The 19,099-nt window shown below is 45.4% G+C and overlaps 1 protein-coding gene across 10 annotated transcripts in view; it reads left to right on the forward strand.

Annotated features, from left to right (window-relative positions):
• The window catches only part of LOC131568799 (excitatory amino acid transporter 4-like), a 39,203-nt gene that overhangs the window by 16,145 nt on the left and 3,959 nt on the right, over nucleotides 1-19,099 (forward strand). For 5 of the 10 annotated variants that reach the window (XM_058820884.1, XM_058820883.1, XM_058820885.1 and 2 more), the window contains 9 exons: nucleotides 8,845-9,102; nucleotides 9,971-10,108; nucleotides 10,909-11,113; nucleotides 11,945-11,987; nucleotides 12,516-12,856; nucleotides 15,050-15,283; nucleotides 16,312-16,506; nucleotides 16,936-17,070; nucleotides 18,471-18,669. In XM_058820884.1, the coding sequence (XP_058676867.1) occupies nucleotides 8,889-9,102; nucleotides 9,971-10,108; nucleotides 10,909-11,113; nucleotides 11,945-11,987; nucleotides 12,516-12,856; nucleotides 15,050-15,283; nucleotides 16,312-16,506; nucleotides 16,936-17,070; nucleotides 18,471-18,669 (1,704 nt within the window). In that variant the 5' untranslated portion in view covers nucleotides 8,845-8,888. Of the gene's footprint in view, nucleotides 1-8,844; nucleotides 9,103-9,970; nucleotides 10,109-10,908; nucleotides 11,114-11,944; nucleotides 11,988-12,515; nucleotides 12,857-15,049; nucleotides 15,284-16,311; nucleotides 16,507-16,935; nucleotides 17,071-18,470; nucleotides 18,670-19,099 lie in introns of those variants that run through there. The other 5 variants (XM_058820889.1, XM_058820888.1, XM_058820892.1 and 2 more) reach the window with 4 other exon arrangements.

Raw genomic sequence — 19,099 nt, forward strand, 5'->3', positions numbered from 1 at the left:
ACCAGAAGTCCACCTCGGAAAGACTGGCACAGATTTTTCAGTAACCCCTTGCCTTGCCCTTCCATATCTGCCTAACTCTGCATAACTCTTTCCAACACCTCTCCTTCTGCAGAGATTTCTCCTTCTTCTCCCACTTTGGGTGCTTCCTTGCTGCCACCTGCAAAGACTTCCCTCACTGAAAATTCTGCTGGTTTTGATGTTGAACATAAAGCAGAGTTTCCTTGGACTCTGAGAAACAGTGGACTCCAAGTGCTGGTTGTTTCACATTCAGTCTGGCTTTCAGCAATGAAAACTAAAATGGGGTTGCCTTAGCAGTGGGAGGAGGGAGCCTGGGGCAGCTGTCATTGAGGGGGACACCTGACATGCTTTTCCAGTGTCATCCTTTCAGCAGCATGGCTTGACCGAGTGCCGTGTGCCATGTCCCTGGCAGGATGTGATGGTACACACTGTACCAAACACTGCTGTCTTGGGATTATATTGCCTCTCTTCCACCAGCCCCTGGAGGCTGGTAAACCTGGGAGAGGGTTTGCAATGGGCATTTCTATTTTGGCTGACTTCTGCCAGTCCCAGGAGTAAAACTGGCTAATTAGATTAACCCCTTTTTGTGTTCTTCTACACAGACATTAGCAATAGTGGAGCAATGTGTAAAGCAGCTGCATTTTAGTAATTGTTTCCCATCCATTTTTTCTGAATAATGACAGCTGGGCCCATCCCAGCCGAGTGCCTGAACCCTCTGAAAAGTGGAGCTCTCCTCTGCTGTGCACAACATGCAGATTTTTGCCTCTCTTGGGGCAGGTTATTTGATCATCAGCTGATATCTCTTGGACACATTAGTAATCAGAAAGCTGTGTCAGCATGTCCATGTGAGGGCAGGGGAAGCAGGCATGAGATGGCAGCTGTGTTCTGCCTCATGAGATAGTGGAGCACAGGGCAAGAAGGCAGACACAGTTTTCATCTGAAATTTTTGTTATTTTTTCCAATCCCACATACCATGGCAAGAATGCCCTGTAATGCCATGTCCTGCCAGTGGTCAGGACCTTCCCCTTTCCAAGAGGAGTGTCTCACAGTGGATCCACTTGATTGATTGCTCCCCTTCTGCTGTGTCACCCCTGAGTCGTCACAATCTGTCCAGCAACCACAAGTGGCATTTGGCTGTTTCAGTGAAGCAGCATTTTCTTGTTTGACTTTCAGTGCGGTACAGATGTACTGTGCAGGGGTCAGAGGTTGAGAGGAGGGTGGAGAACCAACCATGTCTCTGTGCTAATTATAAATGTAAATCACCTCCAGGACACTGCCATGGACAGGATGTGTCAGTGTTGTCTGAAGTCTCATAAAGCTTTGTCTCACAGCACATCAGCAGAAGGAAGGTCACAGCATTGCTGAGGTTGGCAGGGACCCCTAAACATCATCTAGTGCAATCCCTCTGCCCAAAACAGAGTCAGACACAGTTGGTTGCTCAGGACTGTGTACAGACAGCTTTTGAATACCTCCAAGAATGGAGAACACCCTGCTAGCCCCTTTGGGCAACCTGCCTCAGTGTTCAGTCTGTCTTGCAGTAGCAAAGAGACTCTTTATTCTTAAGGAGAATTTCCTGGTACTTCAATTCATGTCTGCCACCTCTCATGGTCACTGTGCAACACTGAGAAAGGTCTGGCACTGAATTCTTCACACCCTCCCTGCAGGTATACATTGATAAGACCTACCCCAAGCTTTCTCTCCTTCAGGCTGAGCAGTCCCAGATCTCCCAGTCTTTCCTCATGGGAGATGCCCCAGTCCCTCCATCACCTTTGCAGTCCTTCAGTAGACTCTCTTCCCTATATCCATACTGGGAAACCCAGACCTGGACACAGCACGCCAGCTGTGGCCTGACCAGTGCTGAGTCAGAGGGGAGGGATCACCTCTCTCAACCTGCTGGCACAAGCACAGCAGAGTTTCTGGACTTTAGTGCTGGTCCCACCTGGGATGTCCTGGGAGTTCTGTGGTCCCAGGGGTGATGTACCACGTGCAGGCCTTAAGAAACTGTTATTAGGGGTTTGATGTTGAGTTTTGTCTGGACCATTTAAAGTAGTCAGATATATTTCTTCATCCACCACGGCCTGTCTCTAACCATTACCTGGACAAAGCTAGGCCAGAGATCTCTGCAGCCCACCCCCATGCTCAGAGCACATGCTTCTTTGTGGCCTCTGAGCTGTTGCATGTCTCTGGAATGAGGGCAGAGTTGCATACCGGCGTGAAGTAGATTTATTTTTATTTCCCTACATGTAGTTTTTCTTCTTGCCATGAAATGGTACTAAAGCATGAGAAACTCACGTGAAAAACAGAGAATAATCCCCTTTGGTTCCAAACAGTCAAACAGCTTCTCTGCAGGCAGCAGAACTGTCTATTCTCCCTGGCAAAACTCAATGTATCACTGCTCCACAGAACTGACCTCCTCTGGCCAGCCCCACTGCCCTGACCTCTTGAGAGATGTTTTCCATGTGGAACTGTGCCCTCTGCAGATCTACATGCTGTCTAGATGCAAACTATCTCCTCCAGCTCTGCCCAGATCTTTCCTGCAGATGCAGCCCTACTGCCCCAGCACTGGGCTCTGCTCTGTGCTGATAGTGCCCAGTGCAGGCACCGCACCCACGGGGCTCTGCAGGGCTCCCCCAGCACCGTGGAACACAGAGACTGCCCAGGGGACAGGCTGGATTCATGACCAGTGCATTTCTGAGGAAAGTCTGCCCTCCATCTCTGCGGATAGCCTGAAGCATGCACGGCTCAGGAGGAGCTTGCTTGTGAGCTCCCATGGATGCAAACTCTCTTAATACAGACAGTGCAAAACTTTGCAGCACATGAAGAAAAATTTATAAATACTTATAGCCTGCCTCTTGATGTTTTAATAACTGAATGCAGAAACATTTCAGTGATGACAGCTTTATAACAATCAAGCTGGGTTTTTTCCGAAGCTGAGCCTGCACAACAAAGAAAGTAAGTAATTGAAGACTTGCACAGCAACTTTCCTAGAATCTGAGTTAAATGCAAAATTTCTTCAGCAAGCAACTTGAAATTTGTCCAAATAATTTATTTTTTCTTCTGTTGTTGTGATGTAATAATATTTAAGATGTGTATATGGGTTTCTAAATACAAGTTTCAAGCATTTAATGTTGCAATGTAAAAGCTGTATCATTCCCACAAGTGAGATTCATGTCTTGGCATTTTCCCTTTATCAGAAGACAAAGTCTGAGATTATTCTCACTCTAAATTTCAAACACAGCACTGTACCAACTATTAGGAGGAAAATTAACTCCATCCCAGCTACCACTCATCCTCTCAGGGATGAACTATTTTCTTCTTTGTCCCCTAATGTCTCCCAAATAATTCCTATTACTTTCTTCTGTCAGTCTGTGCTTTTCTGGGTCTTTCCAGTTTCTTTGTGAGTCAACTCACAAAGAAACTGTAATTGAGAGTTTTTCTTTCTGTGTTTACTGCTTTTCATTTATGCATAGAGCAGATCATTCTTCCTGTCACTTGTGATCAGATGGACAGCTCAGCCCTCTGCACACTTTCTTTTTGGAAATCTCAACTGAAATCTGTTGGCATCCTGTCACCAAAAGTGATGATGAAAAGGGGATCTCCCCTTTCATTCCCTTTCATATCCATTGCTTTAAAAACCTTTCATGCATGAGCCTTTACAAAAGTTTTTAAAAACCCTGACTGATCTGACACTGAAGCCATATCCTTACTGATGCGGATTTTCCTTCAACTAGATGCATTTGAACATTGCTTTTTACTTCTCCTGCTTCCCTAGTTCTTCTTTTAAACAAGCTGGCCTTTTCTCTGGGAGAGGGGCATGGTCAAAATGTGGGAGGCTGTGTGTCTTTACAGAGCCTGTTGTCAAAGATTACATTCAAGATACTATTTCAAGAAGTTTGTCTGCTGTGTACAATATTTTACTCTCAGATTTTGAATGTGGAACTTTGTGGGACCAAAATTATGCAATTTGTGAGAAGGGGATGCAAATCTGCCCTGATGCTTCCACATTTGGCTCTCCAGCACTGTGAGTGTGCCATGGCTATCTCTAATCTCCCTTCAACCAGAATTTTAATACCTTCTATCTTTAAAACATGCTCACAGGAAGATGCTGCACACTGAATGCTTTTTTGATGTCGGCTTTTTTGATGTTGGCTACTTTAACAGAGACAAAAGATAAAGAGGACAGATGTTCTTCAATGTTCAGTACAACGCGGAACAGATGCATCTCAGTTGATTCAGAGCTTCCCTGTTTTTAGCTTTTTATAAGTGCTTAAGCTCTATTGCACTTCTCCTCCCATGTTGGAAATCTCCTTGGGTAGATGGGGAGATAAACACAGAAAAATCTGCAAAGAGCAGGACAAAATGTAGTGAAGAAGCCTTCCTTCCCATTTTTTACTTTCACCAACATCAGACTGATACCTCTAAAATAGCCAAAATTCCTCTGTTTATGTGAAACCTCAGTGTCAGGAACTAGGTACTAGTTTTGCAACACTGATTCTTCTTGCAAAATATCTTGTGCTCCCTGCTCAAACCTTGTCGTTACCACCAAAAATACTCTGTCAAATATCTTGGTGTTTCTGGCAGAGTGGAGACTGGTGATGCAGTCACTGATAGAACAACCTTCACTGAGAGAGCAAAGCCACCTTCTTCCTCACAAGAAGGAAGATCCAAGCCATGGACAAGAGAATTTTTGTGACTTTACTGCAAGAGTCTGAGAACTTCCTGCTCATGCAATAGAACATTTACAAAATTTCAGACCAGCATCACAGCGAGAATGTGCTGTGGAGGGGGCTGCTCTGTTGCAAAATATGCAAATAGAGAAAGGGAGCAAGACAGCAAGAGGGTGGGGACAACAAAGGAGCAAGATCTGCTAATGAGTTCCTTCGGTGCAATAACTTTTGCTCTAAAAGGCAGCTGAACACATGGTTCAACATGGGATCTAATGATTAATCCTGTACTTTCTCCTATCAAAATAGAAATTTCATTTTGTTTGGACAAAAATACATTTTCCAGATGGGGAGACATCTGGAGAAAAAATCGTGTGAGTCCTTTTATATCTGTGGGTTCTGCTCCCACCTTCCCTGTACAGAAAATTGTGCCATTGCTGTGGTATGGTCCAACTCTAAGAAAGGCAAAGTTTGCAGGAGGAGGAGCCCACTTTTCCCTACTCAACATGGGTCTTCTCTCAGGTCACCACAGCAAAGGAAAAGTTTGGTTTGTGTGTAGAAAGTCTGAAGTGGGTGATTTTAGAGTAATCAATGTGTCTTTTGACTTCACTAAACTGTTTGGAGTTTTCCATGTCAAAGTAAGGTAGTACTTCACATTACCAATGTGTGCTGGGTCATTTGATGAAGAGTGAGTCGTTTGGTAGTAAGAAGAAGAGTGTCTGGGCCTCAAAAGTTTCTCTGGTGGTTCTTCTTTTGGAAGTGATTGCCTCGGTTGCTCTACTGTAGAAGCCACATGGCATCCCTGCTGACTGAGAAGCAAGCCAGTGTTATTCTAATCTACCAGAAAGGTGTAAGGGAAGACACAAAGAACTACACAAAGACCGATGAGTCTAACCTCAGTTGCTAGAAAGATTATGGAGAAGGTCCTACTGAATACTACTGAAAAGTATTTGAAGAATAATGCAACCTTCAACATGGATTTACAGAGAAAAAGTCCTCTCTGACCAGTTTGATTTCCTTCTAGGATGAGGTCACACCCCAAGTTGATAAAGGGAAAGTGGTGCATGCAGTTTTCCTGGCTTTAGTGCAGCTTTTGATACTGTCCCTCACAGCATCCTTCTGGACAGTTGTCCAGATGTGGGAGGGGCAAATTGATGGTTTGAGTGTAAAGAGCCGGCTGGACAGCAGGGCTTGAATGGTTGTAATGAATGGGGCTGTGTCTGGCTGGTGAGTGGTCACTGGTGGTGTCCTTGGGGCTTAACACTGGGACCAGTATTGTTCAGTATTTTTATCCATGATCCAGATGCAGGAATTGAATGTCCCATTAGCAAGCTTGCTGACAAAATCAAACAGGGAGGTGCCATTGACTTTCTTGAGGAACAAGAGGCCTCAAAGGAGAATTTTGATGAATTGGACCATTGGGCTATCTCAGGCATGAAATGGAAGTAGTCCAAGTGCTATTTTTTGCAGCTGGGAGGGAGTAACACCGAGTACAAGTCTAAACTGGGAGAGGAGCAGCTGAAGAGCAGAGAGGCACCTGTGAAGGTCCTCAAACATGTCCAGGGGAAGGGAATGTAGGGTGAACTTTCTGGTGAAGAACTGGACTACAAGGAGCAGTTGAGTGAGCTTGTCTCCTTCAGAGAAACAGAGGCTGGGATGCATTGCTTTCTGCAGCTTCCTCAGGAGGGAATGTGGAGAGGGAGGTGCTGGACTTGTTCTCTCTGAGATCCTGGGGCAGCACAACTGGGAAGGTCCAAAGTCGTGCCAGGGAATGATCAGACTGGATGTTAGGAAGTCCTAATGCCCAAGCAAGAGAACAAGGAGTAATGGCCTCAAACGAAACCACAAAAAGTATTACCGCGCCTGAATGGGCGCAGCTGGTGAGAGAGAGACGGTGAATCTTGTTTCTTGAATCAGAAGGCTTGATTTATTAATATAAGCTATAATACATTATAGTTATACTAGAAAGAATAAGGAGAGAGGTTTGCAGAGCAGCTAGGCTAGCTAGGAAGAGATAGAAAAGAATCCACAACAAAGCTGTGGCCAAGGACTCAGTCCCCTGGCTTGCACTGGTGATTGGCCCTTAATTATAAACATAAAACATGAACCAATCACCAATCAAAATAGGTGCCCCTGTTGCATTCCCCAGCAGCTGATAATAATTGTTTACCTTGTCTTCGGAGGCCTCTGGCCTCCCGAAGACACAGAAATCCGAAAGAAAGGATTTCTGTGGAGAAATGTCTGCGACACAAAAAGTTCCATGTCAGCATGAGGTAGCACTTCCTGACATTGAAAGTGGGAGATGACTGGAACAGCTGCCCAAGCAGGTCATGGAGTCTCCCTCTGGAGACATTTAAACCCACCTAGGTGTGTTCCAGTGTCACCTGTCCTGGATCATTTGTTGAACTCTATATCTGAAAGGCTATAAATGATACAAGTTTATTGTGGGACACAAGGGGATTGAATTCATAGTTTCTAAACCTACTGTCAGGTTCAGGTGGCACAATCTCAATGAACTGAATGAATATTGCCATTTCTTTTTCTCAGGTGTAGCTGTGAAAAACAGGACTGGCAGTGAAAGGAAGGAAGATAGGCAAACTTTTCACACAGTCTGGTGTGTATTGTCTCCAACAGATAAAAGTGGGGCAATGGTAAGGTAATGGTAATAGTAAGGAATGGAATGCTTGGTCAAGCTGGAACAAGTGGATCAAAATCCATGGAATGCTGTTTGCTGACCTAAAAGCTGGGGTGACCACAGCAGCACTGCTAGGTTCCTGCAGCAAATACACATCCTCTTTGCCAGTGGCCTTTGTGCAGCTTAGCCTTGGGGGGGCTTAGAGTGACTTGGCTGGGCCACCTCAGATGTGTCTGCTGTTCTGAACCTCATGAAGGCATTAGCATCTATGCAAACAAACCTTGTCTCAGAATGGAGGTTGATCTCCACCTTCTGTGCACGACCTTGCAGTCTTGTACCACAAAGACGCTCCTCTTTAAGGCAATGTCTTCAGTTCACTATAGGCATTTATCTGGGTCCAAGTGGAAGATACTAGGTGTGTAATTTATGGAGAACATAGTCTCAATTTTAAGGGTTTCTTTGATTTAAATTTAGGATTACAAATGGACTAGCTCTTATTTGACTTGCAACACCAAAGGTTTTCCAGCACTTGCTGATGTGATAAGGTGACTTTGTTCTTCTTTGGTTTCATTTAGGTTTGTATTACCTTTGCAAATTCCTGGGAATAATTTTCAGACCTTCCATCTGTCAAGGCACAGTGACAGAAGGAAAATGGCACCTGCATAGTCCAGCAATAATCTTCCTCACTATGTGAACTGTTTGGGTGGCTGGTGCCTTCTAGCACCCTAGAGGGGACTGATTTGCCTGTGCAGCCTCCTTGTTCTTCTGTTCTGAGGAATATAGAAATAACAGTAAAAACTAAACAGATAAAGTACAGTAGACTGTCCAGGCCTGTCAGCCAATTGGCAACGGAACAGAATTCGTTATTTATTTATCTCTTTGGAGTAGGTTTGATTTCAGTCTTAGTATTTATCAAGACAGAACATCAGGTTCATCCCATTAGTGGAGTTTGACAAGAGATACTACTTTAAAGTCCTGTTGTGTTTCAAAGGAAAGTCAGTAAATAAAGTCTTATCCTCAGACTTCATGTAAAGCAAGGGGATAATGTTCCTTTCTGCAGAAACAGCCAGCACCAATTGCTGTCATGGGGAAGGTTGTTGTGGTAGGGACTTGTCCACCTTGGAGGTCCATCAGAAATGTTGTTTGCTGCTTGGTTTTCTTTGGAAGAGTGGTGTATGTGAGGAGAGTTTGTTGCCAGGTGATAAAAATTAATTCCATTCCAAAGTGGTCAAACTTTGAACAAGCCTGGCTGGCTGGGGAGCCCATTCTGGCTGCCTGGGCCAACATAAAACACTCCTCAGTCCAGCTTGGGTGCTATAGGGGCCAGAGCTTCTCTAGAGGCACCAAAGCAGTAGTGACAAGACCCTGGCAGCCCTTTACATGCCCTTCACCAAGGGCTGCTCCTTGCAGATGGTCAGAGGAGGTCATTAATCAGCTTTAAATAAACCTTTGCAAGCAGGCCCCAGGGAAATGACCTAAAGACGAAGGCAAGCTTATGCTTTCCTGCCTGTACTTCTCCCTGCTCAGCCTAGGCAGAGCTGTGCCTGGAGGACTAAGGAGCTGTGCTGACCATGAGCGAGCAGAGCCACGTCAACAGCCTGTTCCTCAACGAGGATGCAGCCAAGCGGCTCCACGCCGACAGCCGGGTGCAGCGGTTCCAGCAGGCTGTGCACAAGCGGGCGGCGCGGGCCAAGAAGCGGATGCACAACATCACTGCTGAGAGTGCTAAAAGCTTCTTCAGGAGAAACGCCTTCGTCCTCTTCACCATTGCTGCGGTCCTACTAGGTATGGAGCTGGTGGCAACACCAGGCACCATTTATAAATATGGGGAAATGTCTGTTTATTTACGAAGATTTTTATTTTATCACAGCGATTTGACTGAGGAGTTGAAGCTGATGAGCTGGCAGCTCAAAGTGCTGCCCACATAATGAGTACTTTTGTGCAAGAGCAAGGGACCCAACAGAGAGTGGGTATGTGGGAGGGAGTCCTTGTTGATCCTTTCTAGCGCAGTATAGAAACACTCTATGATAGAAAGAGTTTGATGGTCCAACTCAACCAATCCTTGTACAAATCATCCAGGTTTATTCAGAGGTATCTTGTGAGTGCAGCTGTAGGCACGAGGGCTTTTCAGATTTGTCCCAAAACTGTAGCCTGACAGGACCAGAAATGCTGCAAATGGCTGTGATACAATGCAAACCAAATCTGCTTAACAGATAGCAGGTTGTCCCTAGCTTTTGATCCAGGCTACATGACTCTAACTGGCTGAACTCAGCTTTAAGAGGTGGGTAGACAAACAATCTGAACTATGTAGTCACACTTATTTTAGTCTGTGAGATCATCTCTCTCATCACAGCATTTTGTATTAATGAGCTTCCTGGGAACAGACTCCAGAAGAGCAATAGAGGAAGACCAATAGGGAACAAGGAGACCTGTGGTTTCGCACAAGACTCCTCTGCATATAAATACGTCAGAGAGAGAGAGAGAGCATATAATAAAAACTGGACGATAGCCTTTTAGAAGATGACCATTTGTTCGTTTGTAAAGAAGAACAACTGAGAGTAAATGAGAAGAGAAAAAACACATTGTAGGACTGAGGGACAGACCACTGGGTCACACTGTGCCACTTCCATTCTGATCCCTTGCTGATCCACAGGAATTATCCTGGCCTTCTCCCTCCGGCCCTACCAGCTGACCTATCGCCAGATCAAGTACTTCTCCTTCCCTGGCGAGCTGCTGATGCGTATGCTCCAGATGCTGGTTCTTCCTCTCATTGTCTCTAGCTTGATTACAGGTGAGAAGTACTTTCTGCTGCTTTCAGCCAAGACAGTGGTCAGCAAAGCTGTTGTTGGGGTACCTCTTCATGACCCAGCTGGAGGTGCTTGGATTAGCTTGGCTAGTAATGACGAGCCTGAATCCACAGCCATAGGGAACATGATCCACACTGAGACCCCTGCTGGCTCAGTAGTAGTGCAGAGAAGCAGAAGAACTTGTGGTTTCTCAGAAGACTGGGGAGAACACAATGCAGTGATTCCAATGCCCAGCACTAACAAGGATTTAATCCTACATAACCTCAAATGGCTCCACGTTTGTTGCCCAAGTAAATTTCAGGTTTTCTCCAACCTAGAGAAGGTTAATTTTTGTTAGTCCAAAAGGATTGAATTTGATCACTGGCTGGAGGGCTTGTTTCACCCAGATCCTCAAGTAAGACATGACAGACAAGTTTTCCGACAGCAGTAGGGATTGCAAGGTGTTCCACCTGCTGAAACCTCCCACCATTAGGGATTGAAAGGCCCAATGTACTAGGACGGGGTAATTTCCCTTCTGAGAGCTTTAAAAGAAAATTGCTACATTCTCAAATGCAGACTAAGATCCACCAGTGCTATGCTTCTTCATGATCACAAGCCACATTCTTCCATATCAACGTTACCCTGGAACTCCAAATTCTGTTCCTTGTAGGCTGTGCTTCCTAGAGACCTTGGCTCCCTGTCCAAATCATGCACAAGCCTTGCACCCTTTGAATCTTCCTCAAGCTTTCCTTTTCTCTCTAAGATGATAGGCTTCCTCACATAGTCTTTCTGTGTGACATCCCAGGAATGGCCTCACTGGACAGCAGAGTCTCAGGGAAGATGGGGATGCGGGCTATCATCTACTACATGGTGACCACAATCATAGCTGTCTTCATTGGCATCTTCATGGTGATCATCATACACCCAGGAAAAGGATCTAAGGACAAACTTCACAGAGAAGGCAGAATTGAGCAGGTGCAGACTACAGATGCCTTCATGGACTTGGTGAGGTAGGTAAACAAGATGGTCTCATGTTGAGACTATATCAGTGAGATTACATTCCTCCATGGAGCATCCTTTTGAAGTATCACAGCTTTAAGCATACAGTCTTAGGGAAAGAGGTTAAAGGCTGAGTCTTGGCAAGCCTAGTATTTCTAGTTTAGTCTAGCTAACTGGCTTTGCCACTCTGAGACTGAGTACATGGCCTGGAATCCAGCCCTTCTCCAGAGATATTAATGTAAGAGGTCATGGTGTGCTCCACAAAACAAGAAATTAAAACCATCAGTGGGCTACCTAGGTTTCAGAAATTCACCTGGCAAAGGCTACTCCAAATATCCATCTTTAATGACAAAGGAAATCAAGGAAGCGGTTCCCAAGACATTGCCTTTTCTTCCCTTGCTGTGACCTTACTCAGTGAATTGCAAAGCTGTACCATGTCAAGTGGTTTTTGAGGTGGATAACAGAGAGCTCACATGACAGCTGTAGAGGTGAAGCTGAGAGCAAGGCAGTGTATTAATCATTGTAGTATGGTATTGTTTCAAGGTTCGGTTTGCTTTGATGATGGTTTTACAATGTACCTATATCCCAGGGCAGTATGTGTGTCATCTCTTTCCACATACCTGAATAACCTTCTGGAGTCTGAAAGCATGTAGTGGAAGTCTGACAAGTTGCAAGATCAGCATATTCCCTTCTTCTGTCAGTCAGACCAAAAGGGCTTAAGTGGACATTGTGAAAGTTGTGACCTCAGACATTGCTGCAGGACACAGAAGTTGGCCAGGAAGCCCATGTTTTCTTCCTAGGTCAACAAGACAATAACTCTTTCTTTGTTTTATCTACTGTAGGAATATGTTCCCACCCAACCTGGTAGAAGCCTGCTTCAAACAGGTATGAAATCTCATCTTTGCACCTTGTACCCTGGACCATGGTCCTATCTACTTCTCTGAGGGATGGAATAGCACTTTATTCCCCAGGTCTGACTGCTGCAGGAGGCACTGCAAACGCTAGTCTGTATTATAGCATCCCCCATGCAAGCTTTTCAAACTGTCTGTACATGGGGGCTTCAACCTCCCTCCCATCCCACAGAGGCAGGAAGGGTTTGCATGATCTCGGGTTGCAAGCTTGGGCTGGCAGTGATATGGAATAGATTCTCCAAGAATCTATCTCTTCTGCAGTGCTAGTGCCCTTAGAAGTGGCACAAAAGGTTATCAGAGAAGCCAGAATATCTCAGTCCTAGCGACATGAGATGCTCTAATGGTCTCTTCTGACCTTCTGCTCTATGAACTTTCTGACCTTTCTGGTGAAAGCACTAAACTGGGGACCTTGAGAACAGGCAAAGCATATAAGAGCCCAGCATGTGTCCTGATCATCTGAACTGGAGCCTGTGAGTGCATTTGATAATCTGTGTCTTTTCAGTACAAGACTCAATACAGCACCAGAGTCTTCACCAGAACCATCCTCCACAGCAGCAATGCCACAGCAGGTGTGGTAACCACTCAGATCCCTGTGCCTGAGAATTTCACCAGCATCATGGAGAATGTCACTCATGCCCTGGGAACCATCTCCGAGGTGCTGACCTTTGAAGAAGTCATTCCCATCCCAGGCTCAGCCAATGGGGTGAACGCGCTGGGGCTGGTAGTTTTCTCCATGTGCTTCGGTTTGATGATCGGCAGCATGAAGCAGAAGGGACGGGCCCTGCGGGAGTTCTTTAACTGCCTCAACGAAGCCATCATGAGGCTGGTGGCCATTATCATCTGGTGAGGAGCACGGCCGGTTGGAGCAGGAGGTCTGCAGGTGCAGTTTCTATTGACATGATGAGAAGTGGGGTAGCTTTAAGGATTTCATGCACAAGACAGGAAAAGCAGATGGGCACAGCTCTACTTTGGCTCCATCAGGCTGGAGGGAAAAGTCTGGATGGGATATTTGTTCACATTTCATTTCCTGGTTTGTTTTTTTTTTGTTTATACCTTAGAAAGATCAGGTATACCAGGACTTGCTTTTCTTGAGGCCTCTGGAAACATCCTTGGAAGACCAGAGATCTGGAGTGGAAGATCTCTTAGCCTTACCAAGAGGAGTAGGAGAAGCTTCTGCTTCTCACCAGAAGCTTTCCTTCCAGCTGTGTTCCAGGAGTTTGACTTAGCTATGAATCACAGTAACCCTTTGCCCCTTTCCTGCTTTCAGGGTAGCAGCTGTATGCAGTAATGCAATAGCTCTGAGAGCTGAGCTGGGTTGAGAGGATCAGCTCAAAGTTACTTCCTTTCAGATCCTTCCCAGATCATGACTCCTCTGGAGCTCAGCTGCTCATTGCTTTCTGTGTAAGGCTGCCTATGACACATGGTGCAGACAAACAAGGCATTGCTGAGACAAGACTCTAGAAGACAGCATTTTACCAAGTATTGTTATTTTAAGCTTTTTACCCAGTTGGGGCTCAAACTTTTGTCAGGTACTGCAAAATTGGACAGATGCAGCTTTGGCAGAATACGTGCAAATGTCTGACAGGGAAGAAAACTGTCAGCCTGACACCTTCTCCATTTTAGATCACTCCAGCTTCCTTTCCTTGGAAGTCTTCTAAGTCTTATAAGTCACAGTCTTGTATCTCAAAGCAAAGTCCTGAGCACAGCAGGACAGGCCTTACAGAAAAAGGCATAAAGGGGAAGAATATCCCAGAGCTCATAGGAGATGTTGGGAAGCCCCACGCCCCCGGGACCCTTTACTCCATGTCTGAACCAGAATTTGGGGCTTTGCTTTCCTAAGAACAGGTAAGACTTGCCTGGGGGCACAGAAGCGAGAGCATGAGCACAGTGGAACAAATAGACATGCATACTACTCCAGAGACTTTCGACACCCCTCCTTAAACCTCCCTTTAGATGAAGGAAGGCAGGGTGTTTATGTATAGAATACTGATTACACCTGGGACACTGCCCGTGCATGCCTTCCACTAGCCACACTCTGCAGACCATCTCCCAGGAGCTTGTTTTTCCTGGGGAGATCTGATCACTGGCTGCAGCCAAGATGTGTTCTAACAGGAACATCAGAGGAAATGAAATATTTATTAAATCCTTTCCTGAAACTTTTCCAAACGTCCCGGGCTAAGCTGCAGTTTGGCATGTGGAACTCTGAGCCTTGTGCATGAAATGCATGTGAGCTCTTGAGCTGCAGAGTCCCAGCCCTGAGAGATGTGGCCATGAAGCTGGAATTTTCCTTGGTCTGATTATTATATTAGTGCCCATGATTCTCTCCATATCTGACTTATGTATTTTCTGTGGAATCTCAGTGCTGCTTGTCAGCTGCGTTGTTATGGACGGGGGGAAAAAGACACGAGGAATGGAAAAGATAGCAGGATACCTCAAAATGGGGTTTTATATGAGCCATGGCTGTTTTTACAGGTGTTGGTGTGTCCAGTCCTTGTTACACCAGATCTGGAATCCCTACATGTTCATATTCCCTAAATGTGAGCATCTGAAGATAGCAAGGCTGATATCCCAGAGCCTATAGGATACTCTTGCTTTTACTCCCTGATTCCCTGTTTCTCCTGTACTTTCCTGTGCCTCTCAGGAAAAAAAAAATACCGTCAGCTCAAGCTCTGTTAGGAGAGGAAGGGACTCTGAAGGTTTCTCTACATAATCTTCCTTATCAATTCTAGAAAGAGTGTTGTAGAAATGTAGAAAACCCAAAAGGAGGAGGAAACCACCACTGCCCATGCTGTGTGCCAAACAGAGTGCTGAGGTCTCCAGGCATGCACCAAGAGCTGATTTTTGACCATGGGATAAACAAGTCCCAGCTCTCTCCAGGTTTCTAGATAAGAAACCAGCAGTGTAATCCAGTGATTAGGCTCAGTGAGCACTTATGGTATGCTGGCTTATTGGGGATTTATCCAGAGAGCATGTGTTAAATCTGGTGTGAAAGTGTGGGAGCCAGTCCTGACCATCGACCTTGTGTTTCTGTCACAGGTATGCTCCAGTTGGGATCATGTTTTTAATTGCGGGCAAAATCCTGGAGATGGATGACCTAGCAGTGATGGGAGGCCAGCTGGGGATGTACACACTCACTGTCATCGTTGGACTCCTCATTCATGCCCTTTGCATCCTGCCTCTGCTCTACTTCATTGTCACTCACCGAAACCCCTGGGTGTTCATTGCAGGGCTCCTGCAGGCTCTCATCACAGCCCTGGGCACCTCCTCCAGGTATGATGGCTATCTAGGAGTGGGGTCTGGGCTGATACTATGTAGATACTACATCTCAGCATTCCATTGCTCTCAATGCAGCACTGTGGTCTCACAATTTCTAGCACTTGCAGCTTTTTGCTGTGAACCAGCCAAACTCATTTGGGAATGGGAAGGTTCCCACTTGCCCTGCTCAGGAGCCCTACTCATATGACCAGCTCTGACCATCAGTGAATGGCCATATTCCTCCTGACCAGGAGGGTGAATTTACTTACCACTGAAATACTGAGTTCAGGACAAATATCCTGCCGAATCACAGTACTATTCCACATGCACATACCTCTCACACACATGTACTTGCAGATATTTTCATGCCTGTCTCTCTCAGGCACACAGACTGTATGCAGCTGTCATTAACTTCATAGAGACCTGGGCAAAGGCATCAACACCACTATGTTCAGTGACTCACACTGCCATGTTGCACAGCCAATAAGGTAACTTATTTCACTAAGTGCTATGTTTCCTGTTATATTGGTGTCCTGGCAAGCACATAGCAGGCTCTTCCACATACATTCTCATACTAAAACACACAGCATTTTTCCTGTTCATGTTCTCTTTCAGAAATAGTTCTTTGCTTTCTCTGCAAGATATATTCTCAAACATGTATCATTCTTGTCTTATGGACTGAGAGGGATGAGAAAGGGCTCAAGTATTTTTAACAGCAGAAAAAGGAGTTCTGGTCTTGACACTCTGCCCTATGTACCCTGAATCCTCCTTTTTTGGTGTTATACCAGCATCATCAGCCTCAGGGTTATACAGCCCCTGTCCCAACACCCTGAGAAAAGCCATGTCAAAATGTGTAACTGCAGCATGCATCATATCTGAGGAAGCCTTGCTTAGACTGTTCTTTCTTCTAGCAGCTTCAGGCCTCTGGCTCACATGGCAGGGTGAAAAAGCAGGCAGGTAAAGTCATAAACCAGGCAGAGGCTCAATCCTTCTTCCAAAGTTGGCATACATGCAATTCATGTGGTTTTGTAAATTCCTTTCAGCTCAGCGACTCTGCCCATAACCTTCAGGTGCCTGGAAGAAAACAATGGTGTGGACAGGCGCATCACAAGGTTTGTGCTGCCTGTGGGAGCCACAATTAACATGGACGGCACTGCTCTGTACGAGGCCCTTGCAGCCATCTTCATTGCACAAGTCAACAACTATGAACTTGACTTTGGGCAAATCATCACAATAAGGTGACTTTTGAAAGAGTTTTGGGACTACAGAAAGGGTTTCAGTTTTGTTGGCTTATCTGAGGTGTGATCACATTCTTCTTTTGCTCAGAAGAGACAATAAGAAAAAAAAAAGTATGGGAAAGAAGGGTTGTACTACAGATCCAGGTGTCAAAGCACATGTGGACACCATGTCTTTGAGGATCTACTTGAGCCCTTCTCACATGTCCAGGTTTTAGGAAAAGCTGTGGTGTGCAGACTTTTATGAGGGTGTGTCTGGCAGGGGCAGCCTGGCATTATGTTGATGTCCCATGTGTGACTATGCTTCTTGGTGACCAGAGCAGAAAGGCTGCCAAGACAATGATGAGTTTGAGCTAATTCCTGACATTTCTGCAAAGGCAACCAGCTCTTTTCTTCCCTTTGCTGATAGCTCTGCTTTCCCATTCTCTCCAGCATCACTGCCACAGCAGCCAGCATCGGAGCCGCAGGTATTCCCCAGGCAGGACTGGTGACAATGGTTATAGTGCTGACATCAGTGGGGCTGCCTACTGAAGACATTACACTGATCATCGCTGTGGACTGGTTTCTGTAAGTTCCTTGCCCAGCAGGCATGCACATCTGTGCATTCCTGCCAGTGATTACAGACATCATCTGTATTCCCGATGTCTCTGCTAAAAACACGCTCACTAACTTGAACCATTAAGGTTAAAACACACCTGTGTCCCTGAGACCTTTGCACAGTAGCCCTCTCTGCCCATGCTGGAGTCTTTGCCATATGCTTCAGTGACTCAAGGCATCAGAGGTCACTTGCTGATCAGCCTGGTGACCAAATAGAATGTCCTCCATTTGTTTTATTTAAAATGCATCCAGAAATTATTTGCAGAGTCATAGGGAAAAGCTGTGCCAGTAATAAGCAAATCCACACTACAGAATGATAGTTCTGGGTTACCAAACATTGAGAGAGGGATGAGACTGGGCTGTACAAAGCTGAAGAGTGTTTACATGGGTGCAGCTGGTCAGCCACGTTGCTTCATTTGTTTTCTTTCCCTTTTAAATAAAATCACTTGGGACAAGTGATTTTGTAGGAGTGCTCTTAGGAACCATATTGAAGAATGCATTTGTGCACAGTCCCACCTCTCTGTCTTCTCAAATACCAAAATCCTGACAGATGGATAGTGTCAGTGTTCTCCTTTTTCTTCTGTATCTTGTATTGTTGGTTTGTAGCCAAAGCAGGCAAACTCTGCTCCCAGCCATGGCTGACCAGTTGGAAACAGTTTTGCGGAACACCTTCACTTCTCCTGTGGATTGTGCATAAGAACAGACTTGGCTGGGAAGAGCCCTGCCTCCTAATAAGCCAGGTTACTTCTTGTGCTTACTCAGAGTAGATTATTTCAATCAGTCTCCACTGTTACTACTGAAGGATCTGATGGGACGCTGAACTGGTGACAGCTTCAGCAGCTCTGACATACTGTTGTGGTTGTGGAGAATATCTCATTGCAAAGGGTCTTTTAGATGTGCTGTTTTGCACAAAGAATCTGGTGCCTTGTCTTACCCCATGCTGTCCATGCTGAGGGAATCTGTGTCCACAGCAGTGCTGTCATAGGATTGCACCAGAATTTCAGCACTTTTTGTAAAACAAAATGCAACTTAAGTTAAACAGATGTGTTGAGGCCTTCTGAGTCTGCAGCAAGGCTTTTGGAAAGGACAGAGTCCATGTACAAACACAGCAACCTTCATCTTAATTTGTGTCGAATCCAAAACTGTCCAGTAATAAGTTGGGAATGCAATAAAATGGAAATGAATGTGAGGCTTGAGCTCAGGGATGTCAATCAAAGAAGGCTCTCTAGGAGTAATTTTCCTATCAGTGTTGAAGTATCCATTATTAGAATGACTTAGAAAAATTTTCACTGAAGATGTTTCTTGAAATAATCTTCATCCCCTTAGCTGCTACTATGAACTCTATTTTGTTTTTCACTCTGATTTTTCAGGGACCGCCTTAGAACGACTACAAATGTCCTGGGGGATTCTCTGGGGGCTGGCATTGTGGAGCATCTCTCCCGGCATGAGCTGGATGCGCAAGACTGCGAACTTGGTAATTCTGGGACACAGGAGAAAGAACAGCTCTCCCACCTGGTTTGCCCACAGAATGACACCCACAGGCACTCCAGGAGGGAGACAGCACTGTGAAATCGGGCAGCAGAGTGCAGATTAATGCTGTAAAAAGCACTAATGAAACAGAAATCCAGAGTGGAGGACAGAGAAAGATCCATTGTGCAAGACGCTCACTTTTCTATCGCCTCTGCCACATGCAGTCTTCCTTAATCATGTTGCTCTCTTATTTCTGACTGGCATTAAAAAGGAGAAAATTAAAGTGCAAAGAAAGCCTGATTTAGTCATTCTTATGAGGCCCAATAGTTAGACCTGAGTATGGAAGACCTAGTGAAGGAGCTGGACTAGGAGCTCCTTTATTTCTGAACTAGGTAGCCAGGTGAGTTGGGAACACCACCATCTGTGGACTGGCACCAAAATGTTGCTGTAATTCTGTCCTGCAAGATACAGCTGCAAAGTCTTCAACTGGTTAGTACCTTCACCCAAATAAGCTTTTAGCATTTACCTC

The sequence above is a fragment of the Ammospiza caudacuta genome, chromosome 28, assembly GCF_027887145.1.
Source record: "Ammospiza caudacuta isolate bAmmCau1 chromosome 28, bAmmCau1.pri, whole genome shotgun sequence".
NCBI classification, from domain to species: Eukaryota; Metazoa; Chordata; class Aves; order Passeriformes; family Passerellidae; genus Ammospiza; species Ammospiza caudacuta.